The sequence below is a fragment of the Aptenodytes forsteri genome, unplaced genomic scaffold (genome assembly GCF_000699145.1).
Source record: "Aptenodytes forsteri isolate BGI_AS27 unplaced genomic scaffold, ASM69914v1 Scaffold226, whole genome shotgun sequence".
Taxonomy (NCBI): domain Eukaryota; kingdom Metazoa; phylum Chordata; class Aves; order Sphenisciformes; family Spheniscidae; genus Aptenodytes; species Aptenodytes forsteri.
In genome coordinates this window covers 1,904,305-1,924,606 of record NW_008795249.1, presented here as the reverse complement: position 1 = coordinate 1,924,606, position 20,302 = coordinate 1,904,305, and the positions used below count along the sequence as shown (strand labels likewise).

At 42.4% G+C, this 20,302-nt stretch overlaps 1 protein-coding gene across 1 annotated transcript; it reads left to right on the top strand.

Moving 5' to 3' along the window:
• Positions 1–492: 492 nt before the first annotated feature.
• Positions 493–18,888, top strand: CSGALNACT2 (chondroitin sulfate N-acetylgalactosaminyltransferase 2). Its single transcript, XM_009278815.2, has 7 exons — positions 493–1,700; positions 9,686–9,902; positions 10,444–10,545; positions 12,272–12,450; positions 14,076–14,170; positions 15,653–15,734; positions 16,904–18,888. The coding sequence occupies exons 1-7, from the start codon at positions 1,037–1,039 to the stop codon at positions 17,194–17,196; spliced, it is 1,632 nt and encodes a 543-aa protein (XP_009277090.1). The 5' UTR covers positions 493–1,036; the 3' UTR covers positions 17,197–18,888.
• The last annotated feature ends 1,414 nt before the right edge of the window (positions 18,889–20,302 follow it).

The window sequence follows — 20,302 nt, the reverse complement described above, 5'->3', positions numbered from 1 at the left end:
ACTTAAAGTAAAAGCAAATGGAAATGCAAGCTGCTGCTGCTTCAAAATAGTTCTTGGCATTTTTTTTAGTTTAGAGGAGTACGAAAGGCATGGGTTTTGTTGGTGGTTTTTTCCCTCCCACAGAGGAAAACAAAACCAAAAAAACCCAAGAAGGAATGGGGGAGTTAAAAGAAATAAAACTTGATGAGACTAGAAGAACCCTTACTGCTTTAGCTAGCTATGTGAAAAAATGTATTTCATTAGACTGTCCATATTGCTATTTTCCAGACCCTATGTCAAAGGGAATCACTGATGGGTAACAATGGAAAGAAATGTTGTTTTCTCTTTCTCCTCTTCCCACCCCTTCCCCCAGCGATCCTTTGCATCCGTGTGTTAGGACTTTGTTCATGTGTTTTCCAAATGACTGGCTGCTTTGTAGTTCTAATATGCACCTTTCTTTTAATTTTAGGTTCTGTCTTCATTTTGCTGACTCAAACCGCAGATTCCGAGGAAAGGAGGGGGAAGTGGAATAAAATACTCAAGTGCCAGAGGAAAAGCCAGACTAGCCTATGAAAATTGCTGTTACTAAACTGTAGACTGCTCTCACTTACACGTCGTGGGGGGAAAGAAATTGCTGTCGATTCAAGGCTTATAAAATGACTTTTGCAGACGTTCCTCACTGAACTTCAAATAGGCTAAAACTCTCCAACTAGGGTTGAATTAGGAAATGGAAATATGACTCCTTGGTGGTGTCTTCCATCTTCCTCCCCCTCTGCAGGGTTTCTTGTCTGGGGTAGGAAATCCTGAACAAATTGTATGGCGTCAACCAAACTTACAGTTGATGGTTATGGATGACATAGGAACTTCAGATTTATGTCTCTGCAATGACACCTGATTAAGGCAAAGGTTGAAAACTGCTCATCAGCTACTTTATCAAAACTTGTCGTAACTCTTACGTCATGCTTTCTCTCTCTTTCTAAGATTTGAACTCTGGGGTGATGTTCCCTGGAGGGCATGAGCAGATAAGTCATCTTTCGGGATTGGAAACAGAAATAATATGAGAATGCCCAGAAGAGGCTTAGTAATTCAAGCCAGGACTCGTTGGCTATTAGTGGGCCTTGCTTTACTGTTCAGTTTAGTCTTGCTCATGTATTTGCTCGAGTGTGCTCCCCAAACAGATGGTAATGGATCTCTACCTGGTGTCGTAGGCGAAAACATGGGTAAAGAATACTATCAAGCTCTCTTGCAGGAACAAGAAGAGCATTATCAAAACCGAGCTACCAGTCTGAAACGTCAGATTGCCCAGTTAAAGCAAGAGCTTCAGGAAATGAGTGATAAATTGAAATCCCTACAGGAAAAAAAGAGCCCCAAGGTCAATGGTATGAGCTACCAGGGCACCAAAGAACAAGCATCCAATGATCTCCTAGAGTTTCTTCATTCCCAGATTGACAAAGCTGAGGTGAGCGTGGGGGCCAAACTGGCTAGTGAATATGGCGTCGTTCCTTTTGAAAGCTTTACGTCCATGAAAGTATTCCAGTTGGAGATGGGGCTCACTCGGCATCCAGAAGAGAAACCCGTTAGAAAGGATAAACGAGACGAGTTGGTGGAAGTTATTGAGGCTGGCCTAGAAGTTATCAATAATCCAGATGAAGAAGATGGACAAGATGAAGATGATGGAGTAGGAGAGAGGCAGCTGTATGGTGAAAATGATTTCATAGAAGGTATGTTTATTACATGCTTTCCAGCCAGTTAACAGAATGTCCCGGCAGACGTTTAATGCTGTTTGTATTTTTAGGGGTTTTACCTACTTGAATATAGTCTCGAACAGTAATTGCAGAGTAAGAACCTTTATTTCTAATGATGAGGATATTACTGCTTCATTATGCTGTGTTTTGTGTAGGGAGCAAGAAGCCCATTTCGGAAGAAGGGCACACCACAAGAAGCGTACAGGGAAGTTGTAACTGCTGAAAATACTGAGGCATTCGTAACTGATTTTAGCTGAAGTCAGTGTGACACAACTGCTTATGGTACTAAATAACTGAAAGCCTTCCAGTGAAACTGGTGGCAGTGGGAGGGAGAAATCGATTCATCTCTCTTGTTCCAGCATAGTTAAGCTACTCAGTATGAAGCTACAGGGTTTTTTTTCTTCACTCATCTCTGTGCTGCTTTTAGTCACTGTTCAGGCTTTTGACTCCCGTAGAGCTGGCATACTCATCTTGGAGGGAGAGCGTTGGTGGGCTAACGTGCTCTGGTCGTGTCAGCTGAAGAACCTGGTGTCCTGAATAGAGAGACCCTTCATGGTATGCTAGTTATGCGGTTCGCTAAGCTGCGCGACCTTAAACTGTTCTCTTGTTCTCCATTCAGTTCTCTTTCAGTGCTTGTAAATTTAATTATGAACACGTTACTATAAAAACGAAAATAGCAGTTATGCTGTCAACATTTAGTGACGCCCTTAAAAGTGCGTTAGTGATAATTCCTGTAAAAGATGGCTTTCAAGGTACAGTGTAATGCTGATGGAGATAAGTATTATCAAAAACGGCCCTAGTACCTCTTTTTTGCATTTACAGTATTAAATACAGTTCATGCTGCCATAAAAAAACCAAAAGTTGGACCATGTTATAAGAGCATTACTGTAAAAGGGATTCTGGATCTCAGCAGCACTGATGTCTGCATTATTAAGCAAACACATGCTGGAGAAAGGTACCGTTGGCCTTGAAATAATCGGTTCTTTCAGTCTAAGATGATGTAATTGGTCTGTAGCGCAAAAAGTCTCTGCTTTTAACAGCTACTGTGTTTAAAGTTTAATGCAAGTACTCTTCTTCATTCCAGGAGGTGGGGCAGGGCATAGAATCTGTTCAGCTGTCTCAGTATAACGCAGCCAGCGCAGTGTTAGGCTCTTAGTACAGTTTTCACTTAAAACCATATTATTTTGTCTGGAAGTAGTCATTCTTGCAGTCTTTTAATTGTTTTCTTTTTATATTAAGTGTGCAGCTGCTTTTCCTTTGCTGTTCGAGATACTGCTTATACTCTGCTGGATTTCTCTTTTAACCAGTACTGAAATAGTTGTTCATTTTTCTTGGTGTACTGCCTTTAATGACTGCAGACCTCCAAGAAAGCAGGAGATATGTAGGACCTTAGAACTGTACTTTTACCTCTGCCTCTCATCACACCGGTATATTGATAATTGGTTTTGGAAGTTGAACGAGTTTCCTTTTGTTGTAAAGGCAGTTTCTTCAAGCATAGGTTACAGAACTGTAGAAAAAATATGCAGCACTTAAAAGAAAGTAATTTTTATGTGGTAGCTCATATGGGTGTGTTACCAACTAGCCATTGTGATATGTATCAGTGTCTTGTTTCAGACAGAAGTTGTGGGTTGTGTGGGTATTCTGTGTTTGTGTATGTGAGAATACTACTGGCTAACTTAGACACTGGGCCAGCAAAAAAAGCTGCTTCTGAATATTAACACCTTTTTTTTTTTTTCCTTCTATTGTTCCAAAACTTAGAGGTGAGAAATGGAACCAGGCGGTAGCGGTCCCTGCAGCCCTGTGACCGGGCTCTAGCGCGCTACCCCGGCTGTCGGTTTGTGCATCCTCGTTTGATGGAAGTGCAGTTGGAAAGTTGATGTCTTTCCATTTGGAAAATACTGCTCCCTTAAGCTATCATAAACTGCTGGGCTCAAGTCCCATAGCAGACTTGGTGTATCTACTGAAGCCACAACGGTTCCTCTAACTGTCCTAAGAGCACAACTAAATTGTTGCTGGCTTAGCATTGCTCATTTAGGGAAACAGTTCGTTAAAGTCGGCTGGCGTTAAATAGTTTGTCACTTCAGTTCTGTATCCTCTTCAGTCGCTAAAGATTATTTTGGGATTTAGGACTAAGACTAGAGTTTTATGCAATTTGAAACAAGAGGCTGAGAAACTTGGTGCGTGGATTACTTTGGTTCAGAGGGCAAAAGAGAAAACTGACACTGCGTTAGTTAATACATAGCCATCATATATTGTGCTTAATATAGATAAACTGATTTTGCTTTTGTTCTGACTTGCAGGGATTTTTTTCTCAAAACTAACGCATCTCTATCTACAAAAACTGACCCACAAAACTGTGCCACAAGTATAAGCTAAACTAGAAATGGGCATTTTTATTCTAGAAGTGTTGTAGCTTCCTACCTCAATAAGCTAACTTTTCACGTAGGTCAATGTTTGGTTCTGGGAATTATTTCAGCTTTTTTCCTAGGCTTGTGAGATACTAGACTAGCCCTTGAGCCATGTAATCTTTTCTGGTATGTACTTTAAGTTGTATTAGTAAATCCTTAGAGAATTTGGTGGCTGTTTAAATAAGTTCAGAATCTTTTATCGTATAGACAATTGGACCTAATGGTATCTCTTCATCACCATTGAATGTCTGAAGTTCTTCCCCAGCATTTACATTGTCTTTGCCCACTCAGTAGAATATCACTGTCTTGATTTGTAAAAGGATCGAGAAATTTTTTTCGTACTGTATTTTAGGATTTACCTGTATTGGAGTCACTTGTGACAACAAAGACTAATGACAAGAATTTAAACTTAGTCTGCCTTGTCTATTTATAAAATAGAAAAATTTCCTAAATAAACTTTTCTGGAAAAGTACGCTTAATTACTCAATAATACATGGTAGTCTGAATCAACTGATTTTTTTTTATTACTCTTAATACCGTGTGGGCCAAAAAACTTCAAAAGACGTGCTGATGGATGGTAACTTTCTTCTTGCTACTCTGGGGTTTTTTTGCCTTGTGCCCTTGATTTAACTGTTCGTGCAGCTTTTTTGCTGCATGCTCAGCCTCTGTGGTCTCTGCGTGAAGATACTCTGCCTTCTGCCAGTGGTGCAAGGAAGCTGTATCCATGATAGGGAGCAACCTGTTGAGGTGTTATCCAAACTGATGTTAATTTTTTTTTTCTTTAGCATTGCAAAACAAAGTAATGATCAAATGTGTTTCGGAGCTGTGCTTAGGCAGAGCTGCCACAGCCACGTCGTGGCTATTGGCAGGCTTCGAGTAATAACATCAAGTAAAAAAAAAAAAAAAAGATTTGCAAGTACGCATTGCAACTATAAAGATACTTTCTGAAAGCTCCAAATTATTTTTCACAAGGCTCAGTTGGCTTTCTCTGCTGATGAAGAGAAAACCAGGAAGTTTCTCAGCTCTGCAGGGCTCTGTTTGGTGCACGGTTACCTTTTTCGCTTTGCTGCAACCCAGAATGAAACTTCCAGAATTCTAATATTAACAGAACAAAAACCTGACCTTAAAAAAAGTCTTGTTCTGCAGTTGCTGTTTGAGAAACACTTTGAAGTTGTTTTTCTTAATATTTCCATTAGATCTAAGCGTATGAGAAATAGGAGTACGCTATCCCCCTTGGGTGAAGGGTATCCCTAGAGAGAAGAAAAGTTGCAATGGTACATATTTTCACAAAGGAAGGGGTCTAGGACTACAGACAACGAATGCAGTTGCTGAATTGGGCATTCTAAGGTAGTCCTGGAATAAAACTAGATTTCGTTGAGATCAGCGTTTGATAATATTGAGAAAGAGAGGATAAGTAAGATGGGAAGAGCATGATAGTATTACCGCTGTCCATCCCCTTACTTCAGAAGCCCGTGACGTTAAGTCTTGAATAGCGATGCAAAACTCAGTGAGGAGCCTTCATGGATATCAGTACTGTACTATCGGTGTAACTGGTTTATTTGGGTTACATTTATCAGTGTAGCGGGTTTATTTTATCAAGAGATTAAAAGCTTTTCCATTGGATAGACATTTAAAATTAACCTTTGGAAAATAGAGGCATTAGCATATTTTCGGAAGCTAATTAGCAATTAGTTAATCTGTAATAAAGGTCTTGTTGTTGAATGTCGACCAGAATTTGAGCGCCCCTGTTTGGGTGCACTTCTCTTGCTTCTGTGTTTCCAGTTGGAACTGGGCAAAGTCCAGAAACTATCTTTAGGTCTGAATCTCAACGGAAGACTCGCCACCCGAAATACGTCCTTGGCATGTAAAAAGTGTTTATTCCAATGCTGCAAGCTCAGAGTCAAAACTCTTCCAGAGTCCTTGCCATCCGTAGAACAGCGTGGGCTGTTTGTCATGCAAACACCCCCTTTAGTATGTCCTGCATAAGACCAGAAACTGGCCAGTGTCCTGGGAACTTCAACGGAGAATTTTAATACACAAAAAAAATAGGACATATGTCTTAAATTCCATAGACCAAACACTTTCTTGGTAGCTTTCTTGGTAGTTGTAAAACAAGTAATAGTATTCGGTGCGATGGAAGAACAGCTTTTTGGCTTTGATAGTAATTGATCCCCAGTATTCCTAAGATTTAATTTGTTTGATGAGAAACAGAACTTCTGCAAAGGGAGTAAAGCTTCGTGGAGCAGGAACAACAGCTGTTAAATTATTTCTGCTGCTTTTTACCCCTTTGGTTATAGAGCTCTATTTTGGATGGCAGCCAGCGTATGCTAGTTGGAAGGTGAGATAGCAGCTTTTATTACATGAGTCAATCCCAAGTGTTAAAAACCTGAATAAGCTAAGAAGTAAAACAGATGTGGGTTCTTTTTCTGGCTGTTCTCAGTTCTGGCTTCTGTGTGTAGAAGCTTTAATCCCATAAAAGTATTCAAATTAGTAGATTACCTACGGAGGTTAGCTCATAGCAAGGAGAATAACTCGAGGAGCACGTAGTTACTGTTTAAAAGAAGTGTGGTGCTGGTAGGATGGCGAGATTCAAAAGTTTGGAATCTTACGTTCCAGCAATTGAATGTTGACAAGGCACTGCTCAAATTCGGACTTGCACATTAAGGTCTTAAAAAAAGTGCTGCTGTAACTTCTTAAAGTTACTTTAATCTAGAAATTTTTGTTCTGTGCCACAGCCTTCTGTTGTAGACTGACTTCTAAGCTTACCCTGTGATTAAAGATAAGCTATTGGCGATTGTGACATGCTTTTTAAAAACTTCACTCACATTGTAAATGGTATTTTCATCTGTAAAGGGCTATTGGATGCTAGAAAGGAATCAGCCAGTCCCCGAGCAGCGGCCCCCCCGGCCAGCTTTCCCCAGTTTATGTACTGAGCATGACGTCACATGGTATGGAATGTCCCTTTGGCCAGTTTGGCTGTGCCGCCTCCCAGCTTCTTGTGCACCTCCAGCCTTCTCAGTTGGTAGAACATGGGAAGCTGAAAAGTCCTTGGCTAGTGTAAGCATTACCTAGCAACAACTAAAACATCGGTGCGTTATCAACTTTGTTCTCATCCTAAATCCAAAACACTGTACCAGCTACTAGAAAAGAAATTAACTCTATCCCTGCTGAAACCAGGACAACGATACTGAATGTTAATTTATGCAGGAGTACTGGTACAAAGTACTTGCTGCATATTGCATGAGAGCGTGGTGTGCAACCACCGTGGTGCGCAGTCAGCTGCTCCGATAACCAAGAAGCTGTTTTCAAGCTACAGCGCTGGACTACGCAGCACGAAGGGTTGGAGTGGAAAAGGATTGAGAGGGATTTATGATGTTGTTCTGCTTCTGACAGTCAACACTGTGGACTTTCATTGTTTGAAACACCCTTTTCAGTACTTGTAATTAATACTGATTTGAAACTCTCATGCTTTTCCTGAGCATTAAGATGTGGTGCATATTTTACGCAGCTCTGCGTTCACAAAGGAATAAATGTGGATTTCTGTCCCTTAAGTGAGTGCATTGCAAAACTTTGTCCAAAGGGTAAAAAGCATTTGAGTTGAAAGGTTAGACTCAGTCACCGTTAACTCCCAGCGTGATGGCACCAGCTTGTTCTGCTACACCCTGTCCCCCACAGACCCGGTGTGGTGGTCGTCCACGTTTCCCGTCGGGTCTGCCAGTGCACACGCTCGCCGGCAAGAAAGAACGGGTTACAGAGCTGGATATTGGAGGGGAATAGGGAGCTTGCTGTAAAAGAGAGGCTGTTGGGCAGCAACAGGGCAGGGGCAGAAGGAGGGAACATCAGTGAATGAAACTGGGTTTGGTTTGGGGAGGGAGGCTGGAGCGGAGGAGCGGTGGAGGGAGTTAGGTAGATTTAGGGAAAGGACTCTTTGTACGGGAACCCGGGATATAGAGGAGAAGAGCTGGGGCAAGGTGGTGTACGCATTCCTTTGCTGCTTGTATTGAAGGAGAAGGTAATGGGAGGAAGGGAACATGGAGGAGCAGGGAGAGAAGCAAAGCTGTAAGATCACTTCTTTCTAGTTCCTGAGATAGACAAACAAAACCAAGCTGCTCTAAGTTTTGAGGGCTGCTCCCTTCACATACCTTGACCCCTCTTGATTTCAGTTGCAAAAAAGACGACGACAACGGCAACAAAAAGGACAGTATCAATACTGAGCGCAAGAGACAACCCTTTGTATCACCGGAACAGTGCATCTATCCTGCGCCCTGCCACCTCCTTTCGGGGTGGGAGGCCGGGAGAGGATTTCAGCTGCTCTGGAGGCTGGCTCGCAGGAGAAGAGGCAGTTCAGGCCTGCCGAGCGAATGGAAATGCGCCGGTTGCGTGGTGTAAAGGCAGGTGTGCCCACCGCACTTGGGGATATGCACCTATTCATAACTTTCTCAATGGTCTGTGCGGTCAGCTCAACTGAAAGTTGTTTGGTTCATAGCGTAGCTTATGTTTCTTCTCCATAATACACCTTTTCCTTGTGGGGGAGAGAGGAGAGCGGAGATGGGGTGAACGTAGGGCAGCTCTGTTGGAGGATTTCTTTCTGTCATCGTTTCATACTCTCAGGTTAGTATAGATACAGGATTACCAACGCAGAGCTCGGTTCAGTCAAAGCCACAGATGAGTCTTGGTCTTTTCCTTTGTGGTGTAAAATTAGAGAGGGTGTTGGCTTGAGTTGCTTCCTTGATGGTCCTTAAATGAAAGCAATCGGCTAACCTAAATATTTGGTCTGAATGGGATAGATTTCCCTAGTAAGGAAAAGAGTAGTAAAATGTCTCTAAATAGGTAGTCCTGTTTGTAGAGAACTGGTATTGTTTTCTCAGTGTTACAGCTATGCAGAAAACTTCTGCTTACGTCCTTAGCGGACCATAGCTGCAGTAAAATGCCACTATGCTTATTTGCGGGATAGAAAGCACTGTAGTTAGGTCAGCGGTGAAAATGGTTTTAAAGCATTCCAGCATTTATCGCATGGATTTTTTTCTTTTGTAGATATCGCATTTCAGATTTTACAGGCTTTGTCAAGCGAGTTACTGTGTCATTTGTTCTGCCCACAGCTTGTGTTGTGTTGATTGCTGGCCAGATGATCTCAGCTTTTACTGTGGACGAGCTCAGGGGAAGATCCTTACCGAAGGGCTTAAGAACAGGCAATATTAGATTTCGGCCATCCTTTTCCATCGCAAATAGTTGAATTCCCTTTTTGTGGGGAAGACCCAACTCTAATTCCACCTGAGAAGTTGATGTAGGACCATAAAACCTATCTAAGAAGCTGGGGAAGCTGGAGGTTGTTTGAGATTGTTTTTCAGATCTGGTCTAAGAAGGTAGGAGGGCGATTGTGATAATTGGTGGTTTGTGGATTATTTTTTTGTTTGTTTTTAGGAAAACCCCGGAAGCTTTCCCCCCAAAGCTTTATTTTTCACTTCTTTATAGTTCTCAGGAAAAACAGTGTTTCTGAAATACAATTGCTGGGATCTTTGACTTTACAAATCACTTGTGTGACTTATTCTTCAGGTTACTATCGTACAGAAAGAGATAAGGGGACACAGTATGAGCTGTTTTATAAGAAGATGGATGGCATGGAATACAGGCATGTCACCTTGTTCCGACCTTTTGGACCCCTCATGAAAGTGAAGAGCGAAACGGTCGATATTTCTAGATCAATCATTAACATTATTGTTCCTCTTGCTGGAAGAACTGAGGCATTTGCACAATTTATGCAAAACTTTAGGTAGGTGCATGAGATTATGTAGTGAGCTATGTTGCTGATTTTCAGTATTCTGTTTTGTTTTCAAAATGCATTTCTGTTCTGGTGGATTTGCGACAGAACTAATGATTCCAACATTGTGTGCAGCTGCCTTGGGATGTTTGCAATTGAACCTATTGTATGGAGAAAATATTCCTTCTAAAAGGATTTAAGAGATTCTCAAACTGCACCAAAACCCCTTTTAGACCGAATGCTAAGGCCACTGCGAACCTGGACGCAGATGATCTTGAACACCATTTCTGTTTTTACAACAGTTTTTTTGAGCTCCTGTTTATAAAATCAGGTGTTGGAATGAGACACACAGTATTGGAACCTTCTGATTCAAATGGGAAAGATGGGGAAAGAAGAGGGAAAACATCTTTCCTTGTTTTCTTTAGAAGCCAGTTGAAGTCTGACCAGACTACTTAAATCTGCTAATACTTTTAAATGCAATAGCTTTTAAGTACCTGAAGCTTCTGTTGTGTTGCAAGTAATTATTAATACCGGCTTGTCTTTGTGCTTATAGGGATGTGTGTATTCATCAGGATAAGCATGTTCACCTCACAGTGGTGTATTTTGGACAAGATGGGCTATCAGAAGTAAAAAGCATCCTGGAATCCGTAGCTAGGTAAGTGTGTCGATCCAACGTCAGTCAATACAAACTATATTGATTGGCATTTAAAATGGTTTTTTAAAAGGATGAAATAATAAAAAGAACAATTTTGTAGTCCGCTACAGCTTAATAGGAAAAAATAAGCTTTATTTACAGAACACTATTTTTTGGTTGGCATTTTACAGCTGAAGTTGCAAAAGTCTCCTGAAGACTGCTAAAAATCAGGTTATAGGCCAAAAAAGACTAGCAGCAGTGGCTTTGAGGTTTCTATTTGACAGTCCAAGAAACAACAGGGGTGAGTTTTGCAGTGAATATTCAGTCGTGCTAACAGATTGATCAGAATTAAAGTTCTTTGGAACTGGGAGGTACATTTCGATAGTTCTTTCACTGGAGAATCAATTTTATTTAATAATAAGGAAGAGAAACGTAGTCAAAGTTGGCTGGTGGGCTGCTGAGTGCGAGAAGTTAAGCTTTGCCCTTTATCCTCTAGGTACTAGGTAATTGGGCCCATACTTACCCTCTGCTGTAAAACAACTTTAAACACCGTTTCATCGTGGCTGTCTCAGCAAGTAGCGTTACAGTAGTATGGATTTAAAATTCCCGGAATTTTCTTTTTTTTTTTTTTTTTTGTTCCAGAGGGATGGGACAGGTGATAGCGTCCGTAAGCCCGCAGCTAAGGGGCTCCTTCTCTGGTGAGCTCTCGCGCTCGCCCCTGAGCTGGGAGCCTGTTGCCCTCGTTAGCCAAGAAGGAGCTGGGCTGCCAGGTATCCCCATCTCGCAACGCAGGCCAGGGCTCTGCCCGACGAAATGTATTGGGCACAGGTTATTGTGTCGCTGGCTTAAAACGCGACTGCGCCAGTTGGCCTGGCGTGCGCAGACATCTTCTAGGAAGGGAGGAGTGCTTCTGCCTTCCTCCCACAGAGCCTCCCTGGCACCTAGCTTGCCGAGCGCTGGCGGCCTCTGTTTCTGAGGCCTCTCCGCTCCCTGTGAGACGTCCTCCTCTTCTCACAGCACTGAGTCAGATTCAGCGCTGCGAACTCACTGGGCATTTATCTGGTTCTTTATCTTCTTAGTGGTGCTGCTGTTGAGTATCTTCACTCTGTTCTCTGCAAGCATTGACCTCTGAAGTGTCTCTGAAGTAGACACTTAACTTTGCTTGAAGATATTCCCCGGGTGTATTCCCCGTCTCCCTTTGCCGCTCCTTCCCTCTTCTGCGATGGGTAGAGGCGTGTGTGCTACTGGCATGAAACGGCGAGGAGAAGCAAGCTTGACCGGGTTATGGTGGCATCACCAGGCAGATGGCCTTTTGCCTCATGAGTTTGGTGGTGCCGGGACTCCCTCTTTCCGTTTGCCCTCCTCTCTGACATAGCGAAGACAGCGCTATTGCTCTGTTAGTCGGGACTTCGTAGTTTGTGGGGACAAATTTTAGATGGCATTGTAATTTCAGAGAACACTTGAATTCACGTCAGTTGCCAAAAGGCCTTTTAAGTCTGTCTGAATGATTAAATGCAAAGTGAAGTTGTGAAGTAAGACTCTGGTCCATCTTTTTACCATGTCTAAACTCTGACACTTAAAATAGACAAATAAGTGGAACGGATATTTTTTTCTCATCCTGATGATATAACTGTTTTTTTTAAAAAACTTCCGGAATGAAATTACTGTAAAATGCTGAAATAGTATAAATGGTCCCTTCCGCCCCCCACACGGATTTATTTTGGGTTTGGCTCTGTTTTTCTTCTAGAGAAACTAACTTCCACAATTACACGCTCGTCTCTCTGAATGAGGAATTTAACCGAGGCCGGGGACTTGACATGGGTGCCAGAGCCTGGGAAAAGGGCGAGGTCCTGATGTTCTTCTGTGATGTTGATGTTTATTTCACAGCTGAGTTCCTCAACAGTTGTCGCTTAAATGCTGAGCCTGGTACGGTCCTTTACGGTTGCTGTAACGGAGTCTTGTCACCTTGTTTGGCTTAAACTGACCTGTGGTTGAGCGTACAGAAAACGGACTTGAATGGTGGAGCTTATTCAATACCATGCACCTAGGAAAATGAAAAATACCCTGTGCACAAAAGACAGTAGTATTTAGACTGAGAAATAACTTTTGCCTTAGTGTAGCTTGTTTTAAGAACACGTTGTCTTTTTTGTACAGTAAGTACAACTTTCACGTTTTCACAAGATTCAGCTGTCTAAAAGAAAGCTGGATGGTTTAATTGCTTTAACAGTTAGACTGCATGTAAATTTGTATAGCAAAACTCAGCGCAGCACTTACGGTGGAAGATGCTTTTTGTTATACTGAAATCTCTAACAAGTTTGGTTTATGTCTTCTCACACTTGCATGGCCAAGACACATCTCACACGAATGGTTTTCAGTCAAGCTGCACAATGTGCTCCTTACAGAGACTGAGCTAACGTTCCACATTTACATCCCAAGCTCTGAAATTTTCTGACCATTTTTCTCAGGTTTATATGAAGCTTGCTTGTTCTTCAAGCTTCTGCCAAGAAGGATAAAGCTTTCTTGGGTTAACAAGCGTGCTAGTTAAGACCTTCTCCTGTCAAACATTTGGGGTTTGTTTTATTTTTTAATGCTTACTCTTACTCCAGATTTGTTGCAGCCAGAAACCATTTTCTCCAAATGTCAATTTGGAATGAATAGATACTTTTTCTTCACATAATAAACAGGCAAGAAGGTCTGCTATAAGCCAGATATTTGGATTCTATTTCTTACTTTTTCTTTCATTTCTGTCTGTCTCTGCACTTCGTGAAACGAGTTGTATAAATAATTGGAAAAACTTTGGAGAGGAGCGTCTTGTGAGCTTTCACAAAGACGGGAGTTTGAGAGACTGCTCGACAACTCATACTGACAGTTTGTCACCTTTGCTTCAAGTGAGATCTGAAAAGGCTTCTCACACCTTCAGAGTTCATGCCCAAATCAGGGTGCCGAGTATTCTTGTGGGCTGTCGTCGATACCTTTGCACCACTGGCAATGCAAGCGATCCTTGAAAAATACTTATCTGGCTTCTGTAACGGGCCTAGAACTGGTGTCACGGCACAATCAGGATACTCGTGATGCTTAATGCCCTTGCGGGGCGTCCTGGATGTACAGACTTCTAAATGCTTGTGGAAAGAGGCACGCTCGTAAAACTCAAGCTATGCAAGGTCTTACTTGGACTTGGTTATTTTTTTAGCTTTACTGCATACCGTTATTGCAGGGATTTTTCACTGTCATCTAATGTGAAATTGTGAGAGAGAGAGATAAAATACTATATAGTATGTTATGTATATAAGTATGTGTAACTATCTATAAATGTATACCCATAGAGTATATATAAATGTGTACATAAATATTTTTTTTTTAATCCTGTGGGCTCTGCCTGACTAGATGTTATGGGCCACCTAAATGTGAAATCCTAGCAGTTAGACCTTATATTTATTTGTTTTCACTAGATGGCTCATAGCTAATATTTCACATAAAGAGAGTATTTCTCGTTTCCTCTTGCCTTCGGAAAGGATGCCCGCAGTTAGTAACAATTACCTTTTGACTTCCAGGGAAAAAGGTTTTTTATCCTGTGGTATTCAGCCTTTATAATCCTGCTATTGTCTATGCCAACCAAGATATACCACCCCCTGTGGAGCAACAATTGGTAAGCAGCGTGATTTATTCTGGATAGAATTAGTTGTGCTTTGTATTAAAACAGAATTAAGTGTAACTTAATAGTCTGTTTGGGGTATCTTATGACCTTTGGCAGCGCGTATCTAAACACTTTTCTCCATTATGGGCAAAGCACTTGGAAGAAAAGCTTATCAAACAGTACAAAACTCATTCCTAGATAAACTTGGAGTTCTACCTAGATTTAGGGAAAAAAAAAAAGTGCTATTAATCAAATGAAGTTGGTAGTTCTGATCTGTTGCTTAATTCTGGCTTGGAAAGCCAGTATTTTAGGAGGATAGCGGCATAACGTGGCAGCAACTTTCGTCTTATGTTCCAGCGAACAAAGAAGTGGTGAAAGGAAAAAAAAAAAACACACCTGTGAACGGTGCTTGATAAGCTTCCCTCAGCATCGACGCTCTCTGCTAACTACTAAATGGTAGCCGCAGGAAGCGTGCCACGTAACGCGAGTTGGGCCAAGATGTTCCGTCAGTCGCTTTTCCCGTGCTGTGGACAGCTGTGCTCCGTGCAGATTGGTTCTTGACCTTTGCCATCCAACATCTGCCAGAGCCATGGGCTGTGACACCGCTAATTTCATCTTCCTTTTGGAATGAGAAACACTGCTTCTAGGGAAGCTTGTAGTCAACATAATAAATAAACCCCGCAGACATTCAAGAGAACAGGCTTAAGGATCACTTGGGGCTCAGCAGAAAGAAGGAGGTACCGTATTTCTGGGTCCTTGTTGCCTGAAGACGGAACGGCCACGGTCAGTGTCCAGGCTGACTCTCTTTCAAGAGACTGCGTAAATGAAATTGGGGTTCGCAGCTGGGACTTCGGAGGTAGACAGGTTTGGAGGAGAGAAAAGAGAGTGCAACGCAGCCTTACTAAAAGAAAAGAAAACCATAACAACCCTCACCCCCTACGTTGTTTGCAAGGGTCCTACCGAAAGTAGGAGGGAAGCTTTTGCATATGGCCTCAGGTAGTCACAGCTGAGAGAGGAGTGGGCTCCTGCCTGACAGCTCTGCTGTTTGCTTTTGTGAATCCAACAACTTGGTGGTTGCTGCCTTCGATCACAAACCTTACTTTTCTTGTCGTATCAGAACAAGAAGAGACGAATGTGGCCTTAGAAACCGGGTGGGAATTGGAGTATCGGGAACAGATGATATGGCAATAGACTACCAAAAATTTACTGCTTGGTCTGAGCAGATATATGGAAAATAGAGGTGGTGTGGCAGAAAGGTAAATGTGGAAACCGCAATGCGAGTAGGTATTTGGAATCGGATGGCAAAGGGTGAAGTGAAGAGCAGGTAATTAGGAAGCCCACATCTGTGCGTGACGCAGAAATACTTCAGGTGTTACGTGCTGTATCCTGCGCTGAGCAAGTGATCGGAAGAGCTTAGCTTTCTACAAAACCAAGTGCAGTGTACCTCCTTCGATGTATTTTGCATTTCAAAATTGTATTGTTTTAAAATTGCAGGTACACAAGAAGGATTCTGGTTTCTGGCGGGATTTTGGCTTTGGGATGACTTGTCAATATCGGACAGACTTTCTGACTGTTGGTAAGATGAAACTGTAAAAAAAAAAAACCCAAAACATTGTGCATTTAAAAATGTATTCTCTCTTCTTATCTAACGATGGGAAAGTAATGCCTTTATTTCTTTTATTATTTTCCCAAGCCCAGCAGTCAGGCTTGCTTGACGAGTTTGACCAATGAGATAAATTAGTTTCTCTAGATTTCGATGTCCCATCTGATCAGTGTTTGTTAAAAGTCACAATAGTTTTTGGTAACAACGTTTCGCTCTAGAACTTCTAAAAATCTTTCTTTTGTTGTACTTTGTGACTGTCTGAAGCAAATTAATCAAGTTTAAGAAACACGTCCCTCAAGTAAACCACTGACGTAGACAAGAAGCATTCAAATTCTTTCTTTTAAATATCCTTGAGTAGCTGAATGTGGTTGTTCGAGGCTTTAGAAATATGCTTGGGTACCCCCTTGTGGCACGCTGTTAAAACTGAGAGCAGCTTGGCGTACTTGCTTCTGGAAGACCGTCTTGAAGATAGGCTGCCAGAAGGTGCAATGATACAGCCCTACGTGCTGTACAGTGGCTTGGATGTAGGCTGATATCTGATAGCAGTCGTATTGCCATGCGTATGGTATATGCTAAATGAAGACTTCGTAATTGTAGAGTTTTGAAATTGTGCATGAGTCTGGGTCGATTTTCACTATGGTCCTGGAAAGGCAAGAGAACGTAAAATGGTGGAAGAGGTTCCTTTCCTTAATCCAGCTTTTTGAGTTGTGACCTATGGAGCAATTGCTGGCATTTTTAGAGAGGGCTTTTCATTTGGTGCGTGACTGCTTCGCTTTCCAGCTGCCGAAATCCATTATGATTGCTAAAAATAACCCAAAAGCATAGCCAGTGAGGTTTGCCTACAGTTTTCTGCAGCTGTCACATGGGATGTCATGCATAATGCGATTGGGAGACACTGTTCTAAGAGACTTTCTGAAGCCAGCAGTGCACGATCTGTGTCCTGGGCAGTTTCCACTGCAAAGGATGTGATATGCTTGAAGCTCCTCTCCCTCGATTTGGCATGCTTTGGCATGGAGAACTTGTTAATTGCTCCAGACTTTCTGGTATGTCGTACCGGACTTGGTAATAGGTTACACAAGGAGCGTTGCCTCCCGTCTAGCCTGTGTGCCAAAATAACGTTTTCTGATATTGTGTTTTTATAGGGGGTTTTGACTTGGAAGTGAAAGGCTGGGGCGGTGAGGATGTTCACCTTTACAGAAAGTACTTGCACGGTGACCTTATTGTGATCAGGACACCGGTCCCTGGTCTCTTTCACCTCTGGCACGAGAAACATTGTGCAGACGAACTCACTCCGGAGCAGTATCGCATGTGCATCCAGTCCAAAGCCATGAACGAGGCCTCTCACTCGCACCTTGGGATGCTGGTCTTCAGGGAGGAGATCGAGACTCACCTCCGTAAGCAGGCTTACAGGACTAACAGCGAAGCAGTGGGTTAAGTGTCACCCCCCGTGACATTTGATGACTTCAATTTCACAATGAACCAGCATCATTTTACAGCCTTAATTCAGCTTAAAAATGCAGTGCCGCTCTTTTTCAGTGAAGAAGAGTTTAGGGGGTTTTTGGTTCTTGTATTTGTTTTCCGAGTAATTCTTTGACTGATATGCTGTTACCTACATATCTTGCAAGTTCAAGCACCTCAAATAAATTGGAAAGTGTATGTAGTTCAAGGAAAGTGTCTTCAGTATCGATTGGAAAAATCAGTAGAATGTACAACTCAACACTCTTCCACATGGTACATTTCAATTCTTATATGTGCATTATTTTAAGAATTAAATTAAATAATCTTTTGTGTTGTCTTGAGTATTTTCAGTCCGTATGGCTCACCGCACTGTGACTTTAGAAGGATACTGTACTTACACTCCATTGTAGAAACAAGAGAAAGGTGTGAAAAAGAATCTGGCCGTGAAAGGTGTACGGGACGCGCTGGCTGCTACGCCAGCTGTTCGGGTTGCTGATTTCACAGCAAGGGCTTGGTGCCGCATTTGCTGTACGAACAGACATTGGCGTGGCTGAACATGGAATGATTCATGTGAAAGAGGGGGAAATGACTATCTTTTTAAGTGGAGTTTTGGCGCATATAATGTAATTTCACACTGCAAAAGAGACACCACCTTCTTCTCTCGGTGATGGATCAGACCAGTTGGGAACGTTCCAGTTGGGTGTTCCTGGGTCTGGTCTCTTCCCACAGTAGACGCCACATCACAGAATCCCTCCTATAACCTGAGCTGTGCTCCTAAACTCGGTGGTTTAAAGATTTTTGGCCCCGCTCCTCCTTATTCAAAGGCCCTGCCTGTACGTCTCATCCTTTAAGTTGAGGAACCATCTTTTCCCTCCCATATAAATTTATTAGAGGCCCATTTGCTATTATGCCAATATTGTCCTTTTGCTTTCTTTTTCTGGCATTTTCCTTACGTGTTTTCGGAAGGCAGTCATATACTCTTAGCTGTTTCACTGACTGAAAAAAAGCAAGTGCTATTACGGTCTTTCTTCATACGATGCTCTCCGTTCCACTGATTATCCTAGTAGCCTTATTCACTTTTTCAGTTTGACGGGGTTTTAGGGGTTTGGGGGTTTTTTTCCTTTGGGTTTTTTAATTTTTTTTTTTTTTGAGCATGCATAAGCAGAATTATGCTGTGGTCTCATTAGTGCCTTGTACAATGGCGCTACTACTTCGCTACTTCCCTTTCGGGTATTTTGGGATGCATAAACAGTTTAAATGCAGGCAGGTCATTTTTCTTCATGTTGTCTTATATGCTACCATATGGCATGCCTCATCTTTAATACATTTGTTTATAGAATGAATGCTGAGAATGCTAATTCGGTGGTTAAACCGTTTGCATGGTCTCCACTGAATTTCTAAATTAGTTGAAAACCCTTGTCAAACCAGGTAATTAAGATCTGTTTATGAATTCAGTTTGCTTCAAGAATTCTGAAGGCAATTAAAGATTTAAATGGTTGATTTCTGAATAGCAGATACGCTGTGCAAATAGTTCTGGGCACTGATCCTTTTTATATGTATATAAAATTTGCCTTTATGTAACTTATTGTGGAGAACAGTGTACTGTATTGTACTTAGAGTGAAGAGAATGCATTGCAAGACTTCTTGCAATTGATATTCTCAATATAATAAATGGAATTTCTGCATTTTAGAAATTGTTTTGTTTCTTTGAAACAAGTTGTTACAACAATATTTTACAAGGCAGATGACGTGCCGCATTCAAGTAGTAGTATTTGCAGCGAGAAGGTCAACCAGCTCATTTTTGCATCTCAAGTGAATATCTATCCAGACCAGATACAAAAGTGCAGAGTTAATTCCCCAGAAAACTGAAACTTATACCAGATATTATCATAGAATCATAGAATCGTTTACGTTGGAAAAGACCTTTAGGATCAGCAAGTCCAACTGTTAACCCAGCACTGCCAAGTCCACCACTAAACCATGTCCCTAAGCGCCACATCTACACGCCTTGTAAATACCTCCGGGGATGGGGACTCCACCACTTCCCTGGGCAGCCTGTTCCAGTGCTCGACAACCCTTTCGGTGAAGAAATTTTTCCTAATATCTAATCTAAACCTCCCCTGGCGCAACTTGAGGCTGTTTTGTCTTGCCTTATCGCTTGTTACTTGGGAGAAGAGACCGACCCCCACCTCACCACAACCTCCTTTCAGGTAGTTGTAGAGAGCGATGAGGTCTCCCCTCAGCCTCCTTTTCTCCAGGCTAAACAACCCCAGTTCCCTCAGCCGCTCCTCATCAGACTTGTTCTCCAGACCCCTCACCAGCCTCGTTGCCCTTCTCTGGACACGCTCCAGCACCTCAACGTCCTTCTTGTAGTGAGGGGCCCAAAACTGAACACAGTATTCGAGGTGCGGCCTCACCAGGGCCGAGTACAGGGGCACGATCACTTCCCTACTCCTGCTGGCCACACTGTTTCTGAGACAGGCCAGGATGCCATTGGCCTTCTTGGCCGCCTGGGCACACTGCCGGCTCATGTTCAGCCGGCTGGCGACCAGCACCCCCAGGTCCTTTTCCGCCAGGCAGCTTTCCAGCCACTCTTCCCCAAGCCTGTAGCGCTGCATGGGGGTGTTGTGGCCGAAATGCAGGACCTGGCACTTGGCCTTGTTGAATCTCATCTTACTTTAACTCTTACTTTGAATCTTACTTTAAGGTATCTTGGTGGTTCCTAATAAAAATGATAAGGTACCAGTGAGGAAAAGATTAAACACATAGGCATGATGATTTGGGCTAAAGATATAAATTGGACCTTCTACTGAGACTCCAGCCCTTAAAACTTCAGCTGCTCTTGCTGTCTTGGCTCTGCTGCACAAGAATAGGCATCAAAAATGCTGCTCACTGACACCACCGCTGCTTGGCACGCGCTGGAATGCATGCTGAGGTAGTGCAGAGGTGCTAAGCATTGCTGCAGCTCAGCTCTTATCACTCAACCACTACTTCAGAAGGATCCGGTTGTCCTAGTTTTCATGTTTTGGAAACACAGCAGGCTGCTGATGCTGATAGCCAGATCTCTTCTCTTCTGCTACTTT

Coding starts and splice junctions, on each gene's coding strand:
- CSGALNACT2 (XM_009278815.2), top strand. CDS start 1,037: ATGAGAATGCCCAGAAGAGGCTTAGTAATTCAAGCCAGGACTCGTTGG. Junction 10,546..12,271: donor ATCCTGGAATCCGTAGCTAG/GTAAGTGTGTCG, acceptor TTTTTCTTCTAG/AGAAACTAACTTCCACAATT. Junction 15,735..16,903: donor GACAGACTTTCTGACTGTTG/GTAAGATGAAAC, acceptor GTGTTTTTATAG/GGGGTTTTGACTTGGAAGTG.